Source organism: Apostichopus japonicus, chromosome 3 (assembly GCF_037975245.1).
Source record: "Apostichopus japonicus isolate 1M-3 chromosome 3, ASM3797524v1, whole genome shotgun sequence".
In the NCBI taxonomy this organism is placed as follows: Eukaryota; Metazoa; Echinodermata; class Holothuroidea; order Aspidochirotida; family Stichopodidae; genus Apostichopus; species Apostichopus japonicus.
The window spans coordinates 12,548,003-12,566,946 of record NC_092563.1 but is presented as its reverse complement, the minus strand read 5'-3'; the positions used below and the strand labels follow the sequence as shown (position 1 = coordinate 12,566,946).

The window sequence follows — 18,944 nt, the reverse complement described above, 5'->3', positions numbered from 1 at the left end:
GTAGTTTTAGCAAGCTGTCAATGTATATTTCCATGGTATCAAAAAGTAATGAGATTTCATTTTAAACTCTTACAATGTGCAGTTCATATTTTCGCCTCTTTTTCCTTTTTTAAAACATCAAAATCCACCGCCAATCATGGTGTTTTAATTCGAAAAGACCAATGAAAGTTAATGAACGTCCCATCAATACCAAGTCAAAGTGGTAACACAAGGTGACTGTCTGCTGTCTGCATAAGACCACTTACCCCAGTTCCATCTGGACGTTTGTTTCAACGAAAATATTCTCCTCCTCACTTATCACTCTCTAATAAATTAACCGAACATTATTCGCTCCAAAACAAAGTTGTCTAAAATATGAAGACCTTTATGGACAGCTTTGACCTCCATCTCCCACTACCGCTCAGCTCATTCATGATTCTCCTTTTAATGGAATAACAAAAGTAACTTTTTCTGTGTTAATTCGTTGGATCTCATTTACAAAGCGAAAAATGAAATCTCAGTGGCACATATAGAGCTGATGCCTCTTGGAACAAGATCTCTCAAAGCAATTTACGTTAGCTGTTTGCACTCACACACTTCAACACCTCCCTAATATCTCTCCTCCTCAGAGATTTCTACCTTTAGGGTTACTTGGGTTCGAGAGGCGGACCGTTAGTCTTTGGAGAGGCTTTGCACTTTGCAGTGCCTGATTCCCAAGACACGTCAATGATTTGTAAAATTATTGGTTCTTGTCAATTTTCACATGAAATGTCCTTCAAAACCCAGAAAAGCTAACGTTTTCTCCCTCCCTCCGATACTGATCAACTTGGATGGAGAAAATTGTTTCATGGTGTTAAGCAAAAGAATATTAGGTTTATTTTATCAAAGAACATTAGCAGAGACAGTTCGAAAGCACCTGTGTGTTTAATATTTAATTTGCCTTTAATAAGTAATCTTGAGCACTTTTATTATAAGCCTTTGGAGGAAGATACTTTTGAAGGTAACAGGAATTAAAAACTGAAACCTAGGAAATATCATTGACCTCCTCCTCCTGGCAGAACTGGCAAAAACTCAAATACGAAGACAGGTTAAATGTGCATGGGAAGTGTAAGTCTGCAAACAAGATCAAAACAATCACTGTTATAATTAAATATCCTTTCAGGTGTCTGGGACTTGTATGAAATGTGTTATGCATTGCGTTAGCATGTGTGTGTGTGCACTTGTTTGAAAAAAAGTTTATTACAAAATTTGAGTAAGGAAAGAGTATGGTATGTAACCTTGAAGAACAATAAAAATAAAATAAAATAATAAAAAATGCAGACAAAATATGAACTGATCAGTGAAAATAATGATAATTATCCTGGAATTAAACTACTGTATTAAGGATGAGCTATGGCTTAAGAAAGTATTATCATATATAGGCTTGAAAGTATATATACGCTATGCTTGAACAGGAGAAGAAGAAAGTTTAGTAACATGAAAAAAATGTGGAATTAAAGCTTGAAAGTTTGAAAGATGCATCGATAAATGAGGTTATGAAGGGTTGTCTGATAAATGGCCTAAATTTTAATGAAATAACAAATATACAAGAAATGAAGTTAGATTGGAGTACTGGATTTTAAAAATCATAGGTTGTGAGTCATTTGCTAACTTCAAACAACCTATTGCAAGTCCTACACACATAACTATTCAATTCTATACAGTATTTTCTTATAATCCAACGATGGTCTTATTTCTATATTAAACTGATTATTAGCTGTATCAGTATATTAAGATTCTTTTAATCTTAAAGTAGGGGTCATCATTCTGTGAGATAATCTCCAGCTGGGAGAACATTGTGTACTCTATAAGATGGTGTTTACAAGTGGCTTGGGTGTCATTCTTCTCATTGTTGTAGCTACAGGGTGTATGCAAGTTTTTGGAAACTTAATCAATTTATTATTATTATTATTTTTATTATTATTATTATTAATATGTTGAATGATTGAACATGTTTAAGTTCACTGTAACTTCACTTTTATATTCCAGGGCTACACTGCTCTACATATTGCTGCTATGCATAACAAGGAAGCTATCATGCAGCTGTTGATATCAGAGTGTGGTAAATATTCCTTTTCTTTATTATCACTCAAAATAACTTTTAGGTTTATCATACAATAATACTTACGGTTTGTTACATTGGGATGGAAATATTTATATGTGTTATGAATTATTGGATTTAAGTGCACTGAATGGATTCATTTGCACACATAAATTGTTGCATGTAGCTTTTATTTGCTAAAGTTTAAAGTGAGTGTATTGTGTGTTTAAAGTGAGTTAAAGTGAGTGTATTGTGTGTTTAAAGTGTGTTTAAAGTGAGTGTACAAGTGAATTCTAACCTGTTATAAATGGGGTTCTGGTTAGAATGCAGCAAGAACCAGAGTAAGTTGCCTTGCTGCCATGTAGTTATGATCATGGAATAACAATAATAAACAGTTCTTATTAAGCGCCCGTAACAGAAGTCTCAGGGCGCTTTACAAATAAAAAGGTGAAAAAATACATAAAGAATACAAGTCAAACACACAGCAAAAGAAGCAAATGACTGAATGATAAAAAGTAAAATAGCACACAAAAGGCAATAACCATGGATAAAAAAGCACTAACATGTATATACAAGAAAAAAGTGTCCAATAAAAATTGTCTCACAATATGTACATAGACAATGAATTACTGAGTAAAGAGATGAAAAGTGGATGAAGACCACTAAATGCATGATAATGCATGATAATGTATGATGATGATGATGATGGTGATGATGATGATGATGGTAGTGATGATGCATGTTGATGGTGGTGATGCATGTTGATGGTGGTGATGCATAGTGATGGTGGTGATGCATAGTGATGGTGGTGATGCATAGTGATGGTGATGATGGTGGTGGTTGTGATGATGATGGTGGTGATGATGATGAGGGTGCTGGTGATGATGATGGTGATGATGGTGATGATGATGATGGTGGTAGTGATGATGCATGTTGATGGTGGTGATGCATAGTGATGGTGATGATGGTGGTGGTTGTGATGATGATGATGAGGGTGCTGGTGGTGGTGATGATGATGAGGGTGATGGTGATGATGATGGTGATGATGATGATGATGGTGGTGATGGTGGTGGTGATGACGAGGACTGTGATGGTGATGATGATTATGCATGGTGATGATGATGCATGATAATGATGATGATGGTGGTGATGTTGGTGGTGGTGGTGGTGACGATGATACAGCAGATGTTATTCACAATCTATCCATAGTTCAGAATACAAAGAAATGCAAAGAATGTAATACTAAAAGGCAACTTACTTTAAACAGATGTGACTTCAGACAAACCTGCCAAATGTCGCTGTTTCTGTACCTTGCATTGAGATATTAAGTTAAATTAAGTTTCCTCTCATATTTATATTGAAATGTTCCTTTTTGGTTGGTTTTTGTACTAACAATTTTGAAGACAAAGGTAATCTAGACTGGCCATGGATTGAACATACAATATTCTAATTGATGATACCTCATATTAAATAATCTTTTTGCATTTCCTCCACAACAGAGGCAAATATTGAGATTCGAGATTACAGCGGAAGAAAGCCTCACCACCACCTCAAATCGACAGCGTCCAGTTTCATTAAAAGTAAGCTTGATCCTTCTAACCCTTACACCGAGGACGAGGAAATGCCTAGCCCTCGCACAGTACAGAGACAGCACTATGAGCGCGAAAAGCCAGCCCCTCCATCACCATTTCCTTCTAGAATCTCTAAAATTATCAGGAATTATTCTACCCTGCTGAAACGAAATTCAACCTTGACTGTGTTTGAGGGAAAATCGGGTAGTAGCCATCATCATGAATCGTAAACCATAGCATAAAATTTTGTTTTAATCTAAAAGCAGAGCTGAAAACTAGTTCACACACCATATAGTTGCAGAGTCCAGGACTGATATTAGTTGCTTTATAAATAACATCACTCTATTAGTCCTGTGTTAAACATATGTAGACATCCGACAAGAGGTTAAATATGAACCCATTGTTGTACTGTGTATACCAGAGGGGACAAATGTCTCCACAAAATCAAATACCTCTTTTTCTCTTTTAAATTCTGATTTGTTTGTGAAATGACATTTTATTAAATAGGAAGTAACTTAATGAGTTGTCCTGAAGTACAGTAAAATAATACAGACATTCATAACTTCATAGATAAAAATTGCATTTTTTGACACAGTTGTCTTCAAAATATCTGAATATTCTAAATTTTATGTTGAAATTGTCCACCAGAGGTAAACAAAATACTATTACAAGTCACAATGGTGAAAAACTTAAGCGTTACATGCCACCCTAAAATTATCAAAAAAGGTCTGAAAAGTAAACATATTTCCAAAAATGATCAATCTAGAGGGCAAATGGTTCTTCAACAAAATGTTAAAGATATTAAATCGACTTTGAGTTAGTACCATATCTACATAAAGACTTGCATGGCTGTAGCACAGATAGGTCCGATTGTCCTTTTAATTAATTTTAATCGACTGCGAAATGAAGTCATGACGTAGTGACGAAAACATACGCATTCACTTTAGTCCTGATTTGAGTTATTAGAAAAACTTGGACTTAAATTAAAAACAGCAGCTATTGGAAAGATGTAGTGAATCGATAGAGTTAGACCAAATTAAAAAATTATCAAAATAAGTAGATAAAGGAGAATCCTTGACATTTATTCCTGCCATGATTTTTATGTCTTTCAAACGATTACCTTTAAATTTGTTACTTTCAATTTACATCTTGAAGTAGATAAAGCCAGTGTTTTTCAAACTTCCAATCCAAATTTCTATGCCAATTTTTCTTTTATCATGGTTGTTAAGCTTTCAATGGCAGGATTACTTAATATGTGTATCATTTCAAGATAACTCATTTTTTAATTATTTTCTACACTGATTGATCTTATGCAAACTTAAAATGTACTTACAAGTTTTGTTGTGGTAAATTGATAGTTATGGTACCATGGAGAGAACTTGTTTTAATTTAATGTTAGTTTACTTTTGAACTAGAAATAGTTCAAAGTGTAGTTGACAAGAAAATACACAGCTAGGGAAAAAGGGACTACAGTCCTACTTGATATAGAAGCGATTTAAAAACAATATATATTTCATTTTGTAGTGTTTGTAATTGGATAGGAATTGTTTAACTTGAACCTTAATGCTGTTGTGCCCTTTATAAATTTTGTTATTTGAAATCAATGCTTAAAACTTTGAAATATGAAGAGTGATAGAACAAATAAGAAAAAATAGGAATCAACATAAAAAGTACAAAAACAAAATCTGAAATATAAAAAATCTCCATAATTTATAGAGAAATCATTTCAATTGTGATTGTGTTTATATTTTTTCTGATTTAATGAATGACAAGACAAAGATTCAAAAGAAAATCAAAATTATAGATAGCAAGGAAGTTTATTTAATCCCTTATGTTTGAATGTTTTAAATAAGCAAAATAAAATGATGCACTCTCAAATTTAATATAGAATCGAGTAATGAAGAAGTTGCCAACTCAGAATAGATGTTAAACTATAAATATGTATTCATTTTACTACAGATTATTCACACAGAATAGATATTCAAAAGATGCATTGCTACATAAATTCAATTTTATATGGACGTGTAAGTAAGTAAGAAAAATGTCAGAAATCATCCCAAAGGAGAAAGAAATAAACTGCCCAAAAATTTGTCAGAAGTTTTCAAATAAGGTGAAATATCAGGAGGTGTGCTTACTGGTTGAAACTAAAGCTGTTGACTGTGGTATTAAGAGAAGCTGAGAACGATTAATTCTGCTTGATTACAAAAACAAAAGGCAGCCAATTTGTGTGTATTTTGTTTGTTTTTCATGTTTTCTCTTTACATTACCCTTCTTATCTCTTAGCTTCATTTTGAAAAATGGAATTAGTTTGAATCATAATGTTTGTGATGTGAGAAGGAATTGTCAATTAGTTTGTCAAGTATTACTGTTATGAAAAAGATAATGATTATGAAATTGCATTTCGTTCTGCTATATTAATGAACCGTGTATCTCTTTGATTATTATATCTTAACGGCATTTTTTCATTTCTAACCACCCTTGGACTACACCATAGCTTTGTTGTATATATAGCTGTATATGTGGAAGCATGCATCCTTTTTTTCCCCATCTGCTGCTTGGTGTATTTATAATCACTTATACTCATAAATATGCATGAATTATGAAGACCTAATGCTAATGCTTTGATTTGAAGTTGGAGGGGAAGATAAATACACAGGGAGGGTGATAATATATGAATGGTAGATGTGGGGGGGGGGGCTGGGGGATAGAGGGATGGTTTCAACATGACTGTGTGTGCACATGTCATATTTTGGTAGGAGAGTTGAATGGGATACCATCAGAAATATATGTTTATCTCTTTTCTAATTTATGTTGCTATATTGTATTCTTTTGTTGCTCTGCTGTGGTCTGTTTGCTTGCGGTGTTACATCCTTTGATTTCTGTTTTGTATTAACCCTGTCGTTGCAATTAACAGCATGTTTGGGGCTGCTGATGATTTCATGTCACTTTGTTTACTGTGTGATTAATTCTGATAGCAGAGAATGCAAAATGGAAGATTAAGTGACGATAAAAAATAGTTTTAAGTCACAAGGGAAACCTTCGCAAGAGTGCCTTTACTGCCTTCCCTCCTACCCATTTCCCCCCCCCATTTCCTACTTCACCCCCCTCCCCTCTCTTAGAGTATGAATATTCTAATAATCTTCCATTTTGTACTCTGTTTTCATTGGGATGTCATGTTATTGGTGGTGAAATCTTTTATATATATATATTACTTGTTTGGAGCTAACTCTAATTAACTCTGTTCCTTTTTTTCAATGTTCAGTAATATGTTTTTTTAGTGAGACGATAAAGGACCTACACACACAGGTAAGAGGTGAATAATACATCAAGATATTAATGGACACAATCGTGTCTGTGTTTGCGATATTTCAGAGGACATTATATGCCAGCACTTTTTCCGTTTGTGGGAATATTTGTTTTGTTTTTTTTTGCTCTAAAATAGATAAAATTTGCAGATAATAGTTTGCGTTAAAAAAAAACTGCGGATTGAAGTAAGTGTCGTTTTTTCCATTACTCTGTGTACGGAACATAATACAACAGATCTTGACTGGATGAAATTTTGGTAGAGGATGGATGGGCTGGGAAAAGGAAGGGGTGGGAAGGATATGAGTTGCCATTAGCAACAGCAATCAAGTAAATGTTGTGATCAAACAGAGATAAATAGTTTCTATAATCAAAGAGGAGTAACATCTACAATAAGATGTGTTCCAAGTGCAAAAACGGAAATGAATAATTTAGTTTTTATTGCAATGCGCATTTTTTATGATTTAAACACATGATTTTTTAAGGTTAATATTTTTTTCTTTTCTTGCTGTTTCTGTCCTTGATGCCAGATCTCTTTGGAGCGTTTACGTAAATTGGGTTTGATAGCTCTACAAAATAAACATAAAATATATTTCATCTATTAAATTTGTCGTTTCCTTATTTTCCTTTGTCGTGGAAACTTTGAAGTATTAAATTTAGCGATAAAATGGTGATCATAAAAAGAAAAAGAGGAAAAAGAACCAGTCTGTACTAAAGATAGAAAAGGAATTGATAATAATTCCTAAAGACTGTCTACTACATCTGTCATATGTATGGACCCATCTAACAATTATTGGGACTGGTTATAGCCCACTGTAGACTTTTGAGTGCTCGCCGATGAAAGTCGACGAAGTACCTGACATCAAAAAGAAAAAAGGAAAAAAGAGCTGCTGTTAAGTTTACGTTAACGTTTGGCTACCATTAGATTCAATTATAGGACGGTTTCATTCCTCCCTAGAGTTGAAGCTAATTGTCAAGAGGTGTCATCACTCCATGAAAGTTATGCTTGCCACTCTTTTTATGATTTTTCTCGGAGGAAGCAATATTGTCTGTATTTTATTACCGCTGTGAAGCACTTCTTTGCCTGTGATAGAAAACCATGCTCACTGATAGCTTTACAGTAGTCTGAGCAAATTCGCAAATCTTGGGTCTGCGAATTCCCCAGTGCACCTCGGTAAGTACTCCAGCCCCTGGTTTTATGATCCATTAATTTTCTGCCTCTGAGTTTATTTGACTTTGATAGTTTTAGCTCAAAAGTTTTGACTGTATTAATGGATGATGCGTTTAACAAATGTTGATCAAAACAAATTTTAGTGGTCCTGGGTAAAATTTATGGACTCTTTGGATGTGGCATTATGGTTATGATTTGCAGGACATGGTAGGAATATTGAGCAAATGGAAAGTGAATTTGGAGAGGATTCATTAAGAGGAGGAGGGCCAAGAGGAGGAATGTGAAATATTATCAGCAATGTTGAATATTTGACAAGGAATCAGTAGAATTATTGTATCAACATTTTGGGGGTTTTATCAAATTTGATTGATCCCAGTGGAAAGAATAAAGTAAAAAAAATAGCAAGAAAACTGTAAAATGAAGAAGATTAGAATCAGCGGAAAGGGTTGATTTAGTGAGAAATAAATGTTCCACTTGAACTGTAATTACAAGTTTGCAAGAACACTTTTCTGAGGTGGTAGTAGTGATTTCATCAGGAAACTGGATTAAATAGTTTGCCAAAATATACAATTTTTTGTTCTTCAGGCAAATATTTGGTTACCATGGAAGGTTTTTTGTTGAGGTACTTTTTAGAGGATATGGAGCTGGTGGAGGGGTGAGGGGGAGGGGGATGTTAATGTGTTAAGAAACCATTGGATATTTATGATTATTGGATATTGATTAATGGTTAGCAAGATAAAATGTTCACTGAAATCCTTTAATATATCTATATTCTACCAATTTGCTTGTATTATTGATTTGGTAGTTTTGTGAAGGGACCGTTAATAATGTTAGAAGATAAAAGGCATTATTCATTTTGTTGTGGGAGGGGGGGGGGTGAGGGGAGTGGATAGCAGTGACAGGGTTTGTAGACACTGATGAGATTTTGTAAACTGCACCAATGCATATTTCAACAGATGTTCCAAGAATTTGTGTTCATGCCATCCCCCTGTCACCCCTCCCCCCCCCCTCCATGGGACACTTTGGTTATTTCACTGTGTTAAGGATCATAGCCAAATGCAGTAAAGGGTGCAGTATCTGTAACATGTGTTTAAACTGATTTCAATGTTGAATTGTTGATTGCTGATTAGTTTAGTGACAGAGTAGAGATCAATAAATGTTGTGTTCAGGCAGAGGGGTAGAGTCATGGAGGTGGATATGAAAACAGGACAGTATAATTTGGGATATATTATTTTGTCATTCAAAAGTAACTGTTATATGTGAGGGGCCTGAATCCCCTTTAAAAAAACATTTTTAGATTTTAAAAAAGGAATAAAAAAAAGCAAAAAAAAAAGCAACTTGCCACTAGTGTGTATGTTTGGTCATAAAGTTTTAGAGTTTTCTCCAGTATATTGGGTCATGAAGTTTGATTGTTTTTTCAGTATATTTTTGAGTATATAAACAAAATGATGGTTCTATATGGTAGAAAGTTAAATGGTGGATTTTTTTCACCTGACGACTGTTGGCAGGCAAAAATATTCAAGTTATTTATGTTTAACAATGTAACTATAATTAAGAAGGGTATGCAAATTTTCTGACTTAGATTGTTTACTGTACATGGCATGTGGTATAGTGTGAAACAGAACATTTTTATTTTATGACTATAATTTCTTCCAAATAACATAGCCAAAAAAAAAATAGAATTCTCCTAAGCTTTTAACTATGTAACAATTAATAATACTTTTTAGCAGCTAACTTAGTTTTAATTTATAATTTGACTTTTATTTATATCTATGTTTATTATTTTGCTGTTTATGAAGAAATGAAAGTTGTCAGTGATTATGTTGTGATATAGTTTGATACTTGTTTGTGTGGTGTGCATGTGAGGACAGCCCCTCCCCCACCCCCTAATTCCACCTTATTGTTACCGTACCTTCTAAATCTGCACCAAACATGTCTACCATATGCTCAATGCTGGCTGCAGTCTTGCATGTGTTATGTCTCTTGTAATAGCATGATTGAAATATGCTTGCCTTGTAAACTATGTAGTACTTAGTAGTGATTTATTGTTAATGTGAACAGTGGCATAATCAAGCCTTTTTGTTTATTGCAGCGATAATGAACAGATTTTGAATGGAAGAAATCTGAGTTGGAGGGAAATGGGAGGGGGTTGGATGGGGGTCTGGGATTGTGGAAGTGAGATAGGTCAAGGTTAGAGAAGCACCCATGGAAAGACAAATGGGAGTATTGTTGTTAATCGATATTCTTGGAAGGATTCTCAGTAGCTTGGAACTATCCATTTTATCCATTTGTTGAAAGGAGGTGGTGGGGGGGCGGGGGAATGGTGTTGGTTTGGAATGTGGAGGAGTGGGTTTATAACGGATACATGGTGTAAGAATTATCAGAATGTTGTACTTCCCATCCCACTTCCTCTTAATTTTCTGTTCAGCATTTAAAAAGTTTCTTTACTCCTGGCTATAAGGCTTGGTTATGTCACTATTAGTTTATATATGTATAGCTCGTCCCTTTGTACATCGTCCATCCCGAGTATTGCACCTAACAATAGCAGGTCTGCTTCCGTTTCCTGAGGTTAGATATTTAGTTCTATACTTTCTTACATATACACTTCCATTCTGATATCTTTCTGTGATGACTATTTTCTCCTGATTTAGGAGATACAGACCTGAACCGGAAGCTGGAGGATTGGAAGGCTCGGAAGAAACAGGAGGAGAACCAGAAACAAAAGGGAGACAACAAAGCTAAGAGATACTCCAAAATACTGACAATATTTGATTAAGTTATACCTCGCTAATGACTAAATATGATATTGAGGTCAATTGTTCTACCCGGTAGTGTTCTTACGGCTGTTTTCTAGCAGATCGCTTCTATTGTGCAGTGGTCAGAGATCAAAGATATGTGGTCATTGCCATATAATGGATAGCGTAGGACTCGACTCATAGGATCCTTCCGCAGGACTATCTGTACATCTATCAACTACATGACTGAAAATTTTGTGATAATTTGCATCAGAACAGTTCTATATGTTTTTTTAACGGGGAGGGTGGAGGGGGGGGGTGGGGGAAAGGATGAACTCTGCCAGTTTTTTCATATGAAAAGCTATGGTTGATTGAATAGGCCTCGAAACACAGGATGTTTGTTACCTCATGTGTCACATTCTCAATTTAAAGTGATTTGTTATTAGTTGTCTACCTCCAAAACAGAACGTAAAACAATAGTTGATGGCTCTCATGTAGTCTGTCCTCATGTTGTGACAGGGGCAATTGAAACAATGTTACCCTGTGATTTTCATCTTAAGGATGTCAGGACTCTCGTGTTTAAGTGTAATGAGGTGGATCTTGTGGTTTTTAAACACATAGTTTGGCTCATACTGCTGTGGGCAATATATCACTACTTTATGGCGTCGTATAACATGCATAAAGACTGTTCCATCTCGCTATGAACTAGGCTCATTGTCACAGCTGGTGCAAACCAGCTAGATTTGTCTACGCCATGGTATGTCTGTACGTATGCATGGCAAGTCGCTGAGTACCCTTACAGTTTTATGTTATCACCAAAACATGAGGTAAACATCAAACATTTAACAGCACAGTATAGTTAATTCTGTAACATTCTGAATGACATCATATAATAGTGTGGGTTTTTATGATCAAGTTGATTTCTATGTTAGTTTTAGTTGTTTGAGGGGTTCCTGAGGTAGTTTCTTTAATAGTGCACATTGCCATAGCCGTTCTCTAGTTAACCAGTAGTTTCACCAGTGGTTTACTCTAGGATTTGAGATTTGAGATTTGAGATCAAAATTCATTTAGCCAATGTTACAATTCTTTCAATTAATACTGGATGTATTGAAGTCACAGCCACATATATTTATTTCTGTTGGTATGAACACACAATTTGCCAAGAAACTCCAACAAGTTTTGTTTTCCCCCTATATGTATTACTGTAATATAAGTTTGTGACTGTCAACACTTGAGGCTTTAGTTTATCACTGTCAGAATTTTGTTTTTAAACTTTAACATAGTTTGATAGTCTGAAAGTTACATGTTTCACAAAGTTCCTAAGTTCCATTTTAAAGTCTCCATCCCTTGTTTCCTATTTCACTATGTTGCTGAGTATCAATAAGTGGGAAAAAAATATATAGTATAGTATGGTCAGATAAGATATTATATAGTATAGTATAGTCAGATTAGATACTATATTGTATAGTATTGTCAGATAAGATACTATATTGTATAGTATTGTCATATCAAATATTATATAGTATAGTATTGTCAGATAAGATATTATATAGTATTGTCAGATAAGATATTATACAGTATACTATAATCAGATAAGATATTATACAGTATACTATTGTCAGATAAGATAATATATTGTCTAGTGTTGTCAGATAAGATATTATACAGTATAGTATAGTCAGATAAGATATTATATAGTATAGTATTGTTAGCTAACCTATTATATAGTATAGTATTGTGAGATAAGATATTATACAGTATCCTATAATCAGATTAGATATTATATTGTATAGTATTGTCAGATAAGATACTATATTGTATAGTATTGTCATATAAAATATTATATTGTATAAGTATTGTCAGATAAGATATTATATAGTATAGTATAGTCAGATAAGATATTATATAGTATAGTATTGTGAGATAAGATATTATATAGTATAGTATTGTGAGATAAGATATTATACAGTATACTATAATCAGATTAGATATTATATTGTATAGTATTGTCAGATAAGATACTATATTGTATAGTATTGTCATATAAAATATTATATTGTATAAGTATTGTCAGATAAGATATTATACAGTATAGTATTGTTAGCTAACCTATTATATAGTATAGTATTGTGAGATAAGATATTATACAGTATACTATAGTCAGATAACATATTTTATTGTCTAGTGTTGTCAGATAAGATATTATGCAGTATAGTCAGATAACATATTATATATCATAGTAAGATACTATATAGATATAAATCAATTTCTTGCCCATATTACTGTTCAAAACTGAAATCATCCCTTTGAAATAATATTTATGTGTACTATAACTGTGTGTGTATGTGGTAAGCAGTTCAATAGGTCTCTATGACAGTTTCTTCGTACTTGCATAATTCTTACCAATAGGTTAGTCAACCAATAGTCGTTACTTATGTAATATAACTATAATTGTTATGTAACTAGCCCTATATGTAGATTATTAGTTGCTCCTATAACCCAGTATTCAAGATAGCACTGTTCTATGCAATTCAAGAGTTTCATTCTTCATCTTTTAAATAATGGAATTATTATAACTGAGATTCTTGATGATTTTGTAAGCTAGAAAACTGATGTTGACCATACTTAAAGTTGTACTGGTCTTTGAGCTCGCATTCCGGACAGTAGTAGTATAGTGCTTGCTAGTATTGTATTAAGTTGTACCACGGACAATGAAGTTATAGTGTGTGTTGGTGCTCTAAAAAAAGTAAAAGAATTTTGCTGGAAATTTGAAAACCTAATATGTAGTTACATGATATGTCAGGGGATGGATCCAGGATTTATACAAAGTAGGGGTGTACCACTGGTGTTGGTGGAAGCAGACCCTATAAAGGGGGCTCTGGGGATTCTGTGATTGTGTGAAGTTAGAAGGGGAAGGATAGGTGTACACCACCCCCCACACACCCACCCCCTCCCTGGATCTGTGCCAGTATGTAAATGCAGTGATCAGTATCAACAAATGGCATAGAAAGGAAAAAGGAATTTACTAGAGTTGTTGCTTCTGTAGTAGAAGTTATGTGTGCTAACACAGTACTTGCATATCAAACTGATGTTTTAAGTAGTGAGCAATTATTCCCCATACTGTAGTATATAGTCTGACACACATTTAAAATGATATGTAATCAATAGCATCAAAACTTTTCTTCCCAGGGAATTTATTTGAAGACAAATTAGCATTATTAGTAAAAAATCTTGTTGTGACTACTAGTACAGTACTCTTTTACTTTGTACAGTGCATGTCAAGACAGCTGACTATCATTCTTGCCTGTTATAGTGTGACCTTGGTACATGTTACATCACTATTACTATTAGCAACCAGAAAAAAAACTGGCCTCAGGGAAAATAATTAAATAATTCCTGTGTCTGTTTCGAGAAAAAATGAGTGTTGTTCGCTACTACAGTACTTTTGAAATTTGTAGGTTATGTGACCCGTAGTTGTCACTCCTGTTTCTGCATTGGATTTATGTTGTATATACTTATAGGTATGTCGTAAATACACATCGTCGTACATACACATGCATTTTATGACATATGACATATCATACATTCTACACATCACTGCAGCATAACTAAAACCTACAAAAAATTCCATCCAACCAAATAAATAAATAAAAAACTAGCAAATTCAACAGAGCAAAAATTAGTAATTAAACCCAGATAGTTGCAGGGAATGAGGGATTATCAGTTATGTAGAGAAATTTAGCTTTTGACTAGGAAAGTAGAAACAAATTTTTGAAAGCAGAGAAATTATTGGCTAGAATGGAAAAGTAAATTAAAAAAAATTACAGTGCGTGTAATATTAAACATTGATATATGACATTTTAAAAACTTTTAGAAGTTGTTGTCTCTCTCTGTTAGCTGTGCGACATGAAACATAACTAAGTAAGCTATTATGCAGGGTTGGCATTTTAGAGAGTTGTGGTATCCGATCCTATTTTAAATATTTACCACAATCAGTACATAGAACTAATCTTTAGAGTAAATAACAAGGTCATACATACTGCAGTCCTGTGTCCTGAAACAGTAATTTTATATCAGTACAATATATTTGCTCCCCACGCCCCTCTGTTAAACATGTCCTAACATGGTAAACTTGATAAAGTACTTGACTTAATATTTCACTGAAAGTCTCCAACTTGTTACTCTGGCCTCCAGTACAGCTCAAAGAACAAACCCTGGCTGTCGTAACGCTCCATATTATTCAGTATATTCATAGCATATCTACATTGCAATTTGAAAACAGTTAATGTTGCTGAGCAACCTAAATTACATTTTACTAGCTGAATTTCTAATATAACAATTTTGATATATTTTGTTTCTTCTTAGGTTACATTTTCTTTATCTTTTCCATTTTCATTTAATGCATGCAGAGTGCCCACAGGTATATTACATATACCATTTCTTTTTACATTTCTCATATTACCACCAATCTAGAGATGCTAATGAGATTAATATCACTATTCAAGGTTATTTAAGTAACTCATAACAGAAAATGAGAACATGCCTAAGTTTGTTCCTTGTAGATATTCATAGTACAGTTGTTTTTTTGTTTTTTTTTAATGTTAGAGGGGGCTGTCTTCCAGAATGATGGTGCAAAAGAAGTTGGTGTGTAAGCTATTCCATTGTTGTCTTCTGATGTGTATAGCTTATGTGAACACATCACATATATATCAGACACATACATCAGACACATATATCAAAGACATATAACAAACACACATATCAAACCAAAAGGCAATGGAAATTCAGGTCTTGCTGACAATTCAAGTCATTTCCTAAAACAAATGCCAAATAATATGCAGAGGAAATTTACAAATTTCTATAAACATACATATGAACATTAAACATTATGTTGATACTTTACCACAGAGATGACTGTATCACAGAGGAGAAATGCCACAGGCACTCAGTGATGATGTATGTGTTTGACCTTCACTTTGTAGCACACAATTCCCTGTTGTAGACGTTGTTACATGGTTTATCTTGTTATGCTCTATCTGCTTTGCAACCTGTGGCTTTAATATTAATAATGTAGTAATGTGACAAAATATTACAGTAGTATTAATATATTTATAAGTAGTCTGGCATAAAAAAAAAATATTTATATAAAAAAATACTTGCATCTAGAAAAGTACAATACGTAGAAGGAATTCTTGACATTTGTGGTTATAATTGGTTACGGGACAGTAACTGTGGTATAAAACAAATTGTTTTAAAGTTTGTTTCATTCTTGTCTGTATGACTGTGATAGTAATGTTATTTATGCATAATCACAAGGGTAGAATGACTAATTGCCATTAATACAAACAAATGACTAATTAGAGGATATTGTTGCTTATGGTTGATCTGCATGGGCCACCACATAGCAAAGTATCATGAGAGAAGATAAATATTTAGGAAGAAGAATGTGCAAAGGAAAAGAGTGGGTTTAGAATGGCCTAGTTGTTATATCTCATCCAACCCTTCACCTTCATTTATCTTTACCCTAAAATGGCCGACGGTATATAATTTGGAGTATTCCGACTGCATATTTCTTGTCAAAGATATATTTTGTATCAGTTTCCCATCAATGTAAGTGTCTTTTCCCTGATGTGTGTTTTCAAGTGCTTCCCTTGATCTAAAGACAAAAAAACAGAAAAGGAGAAAGAGTATGTGAAGATAAATTAAAAAATACTATTTAAACCTTGAGAGCAAAATAAGAAAAGTGCTAAATTTTTGTGAAATCCAATTTCAGGTTTCAAGATATTTATTTTTTTTAATAACAATTTTTCAGTATTCATTACTGTTGTAGTTTGCACATTAGTGTACAAAGAAATATCGATTAATTCATCTGTAAGAGTACTATGCATGCAGTCGTGGTGAGTGATGCATGAATTGAATACTATACAGCCAACTCAGTTAACAGTTAGTGTTAAATGTAGTTACTTCTACTATACAGTTGTGGATAGAACCATTTGTTACAGGGACTATACAAGTAGGTCATGAATAGTAGTTTACTTTGTGAATCAGTAGCAGTATATCAGTATATGCATTGTGAACAAATTCAACAGTTGTGTGGTTTATATCAAATGTGTTTACTCATTCTTCAGACTGAATATTAAAAGAGCATAAATGTGAAGATTTGATTTGATTTGTTGGATTGATTTCCTATCACCATCTTAGTTACATTTTAATATCTCATGTTTAATTATTTGTTGGGGTTCAATAGTTTGTTCACTTTTTGCACAAAAGTAACAACAAATAAACAGAATGCATATGACATTTTACTTGATTTTATTTACTCATTTTCCCCCTAAATACTTTGGTTAAGAATGATATATGAAACCCTCAAAGTATAGATCATCATTTCTGGCTCCAAAGTCTTAGTTTGCTAGATATGACCAGAAGTTATCAGTTTATTCAAAATGCTATGAGGGTGATTATAACTTCATGTTTTTTTTTTAATTGGAGCATTGTTTACCATGATTTGACTGTAAGCATTTTGTAGTAAATAGAAATCACCATCAGAAGGGGGTTGGGGGGCTGGGGATGCAAAGCATTTCACATTGGTGAAAGTATAAAGGGTAGTGCGCTTCCACTTACGATGATAGCTACGTACAGATAATATACTGATCATGATCAAGAGGGCAGTATACTGGAATATATGGATGAGGTGGAAACTATGAAAAGTTATGTGACATTAATGTAGGTAAGTCTCATTTTGTTGCTTACTCTCTTTATATATTTGTTATACGTATAATTGAACAAAACAAACAAAAGTAAGTAAACAGGGTATAAATTGAAGTATGAGAGAAAGAGACCAAAGAAAATCCATTTTGAATTTGTGATAATGTACCACTGCCAATAAGCTTACAGGAAGAGGAAGAAGAACAAATATAATTTACCTGTTATACATTTTATTGCATATTAATTAAGAATTAATCAATATTCTATCACATGGAGTATTACGATATGACTGATTTACAGGGAATTGGTAACTTTTTTTGTTGTAATAATTATCAAATTTTAATTGCATTTTCTTCATAATTAAGCGAGTTTATTTGCTCGTATTTTACTAACAGTAACCACATGCAAATCATTTTTTTTCCAATTTTTGGTCAACTAATGTTTTATGCTTAATGCTTATTCATTTTTGGGTCCTGGATATAAATTCAAGTCTCATTGCAAACTAAATTGTAGCTTTGCTTTCCAAAAATGTCAACATTTGGACATTTTTGACACTTTTCTTGGAAACAATTTCGTTCCTTAACATTTGACCTAATGCCAAATTTTTGTTTGCTGCTACTACTAATTCCTACAGGACTAACTAACTGAATTTCTTGGTGTTTGTTGCTGTTCCTATCAAATAACCTTTGACCTTAACTGGTGATTGGTCTATTAACTCTCTTTACTTTCTTCCTATCTCAGAATTGATCAAAGGTGGCACGCCAGGTTAGTGCTGTCCAGAAGCTTTTCTCTGGTTTTAGGAGAGGCCAATTAGTTTGAGGGCCTCCTACCTGTAGTTCTAGTTATGATTGTGTGGTATTGTATAAAATATAGACAAATGGCTTAGTAACATTGTCAACTATATTTTTTTTCAATGTGGAGGTAGTGGGAGAGACTGCACATAATATAGCTAGGGCATGAGGAGCCTGGTCCCTCTCCCCCTCCCCCTCCCCCCTCTCCCCGGTCCATATACCCTCCTTCTGGTAGCTATGTCACTACTCACAGTAGGAGGTAGATACACCCATTAGAGTGTTACTGAGGGTAGATGATACACAGAAGATAAATATCAAGTGTGTAAATGGTGCACTAAACTAAATCAATACTTTCATGTTTTCTTCACTGCCAATTTTTGCTTTGATTGTTCATACTCAGAACTTAATAGGATGTCGTTTGAAAGTAATTGGCAGTAATAAGGCAAGACCATCAGCCCCCCTTAGCAGAGTGTTTAGAAGGGTACTTTGGGATCACTCTAGAGGATGCAGGTGGAAGGGAGAGAGATTTCATTTTGGTTCTGTTCACCCCTTGTAGTTAATCCCTACCAATCTACTGTGTGATCTTACTGTATTACCTACTGACAGTCT

At 33.8% G+C, this 18,944-nt stretch overlaps 1 protein-coding gene across 4 annotated transcripts in view; it reads left to right on the top strand.

Annotated features, from left to right (window-relative positions):
• The first annotated feature begins 1,928 nt into the window (after positions 1–1,928).
• LOC139963538 (uncharacterized) overlaps positions 1,929–18,944 on the top strand; it is a 30,949-nt gene continuing 13,933 nt past the window's right edge. For 3 of the 4 annotated variants that reach the window (XR_011791595.1, XM_071964386.1, XM_071964406.1), the window contains exons 1-3: positions 1,929–2,080; positions 3,559–3,639; positions 18,286–18,309. Coding sequence is in view for 3 of the 4 variants with exons in the window: in XM_071964386.1 (XP_071820487.1) it covers positions 2,035–2,080; positions 3,559–3,639; positions 18,286–18,309 (151 nt within the window). In the remaining variant the exon portion in view is untranslated. The remainder of the gene's footprint in view (positions 2,081–3,558; positions 3,640–18,285; positions 18,310–18,944) is intronic. The other variant, XM_071964398.1, reaches the window with a different exon arrangement.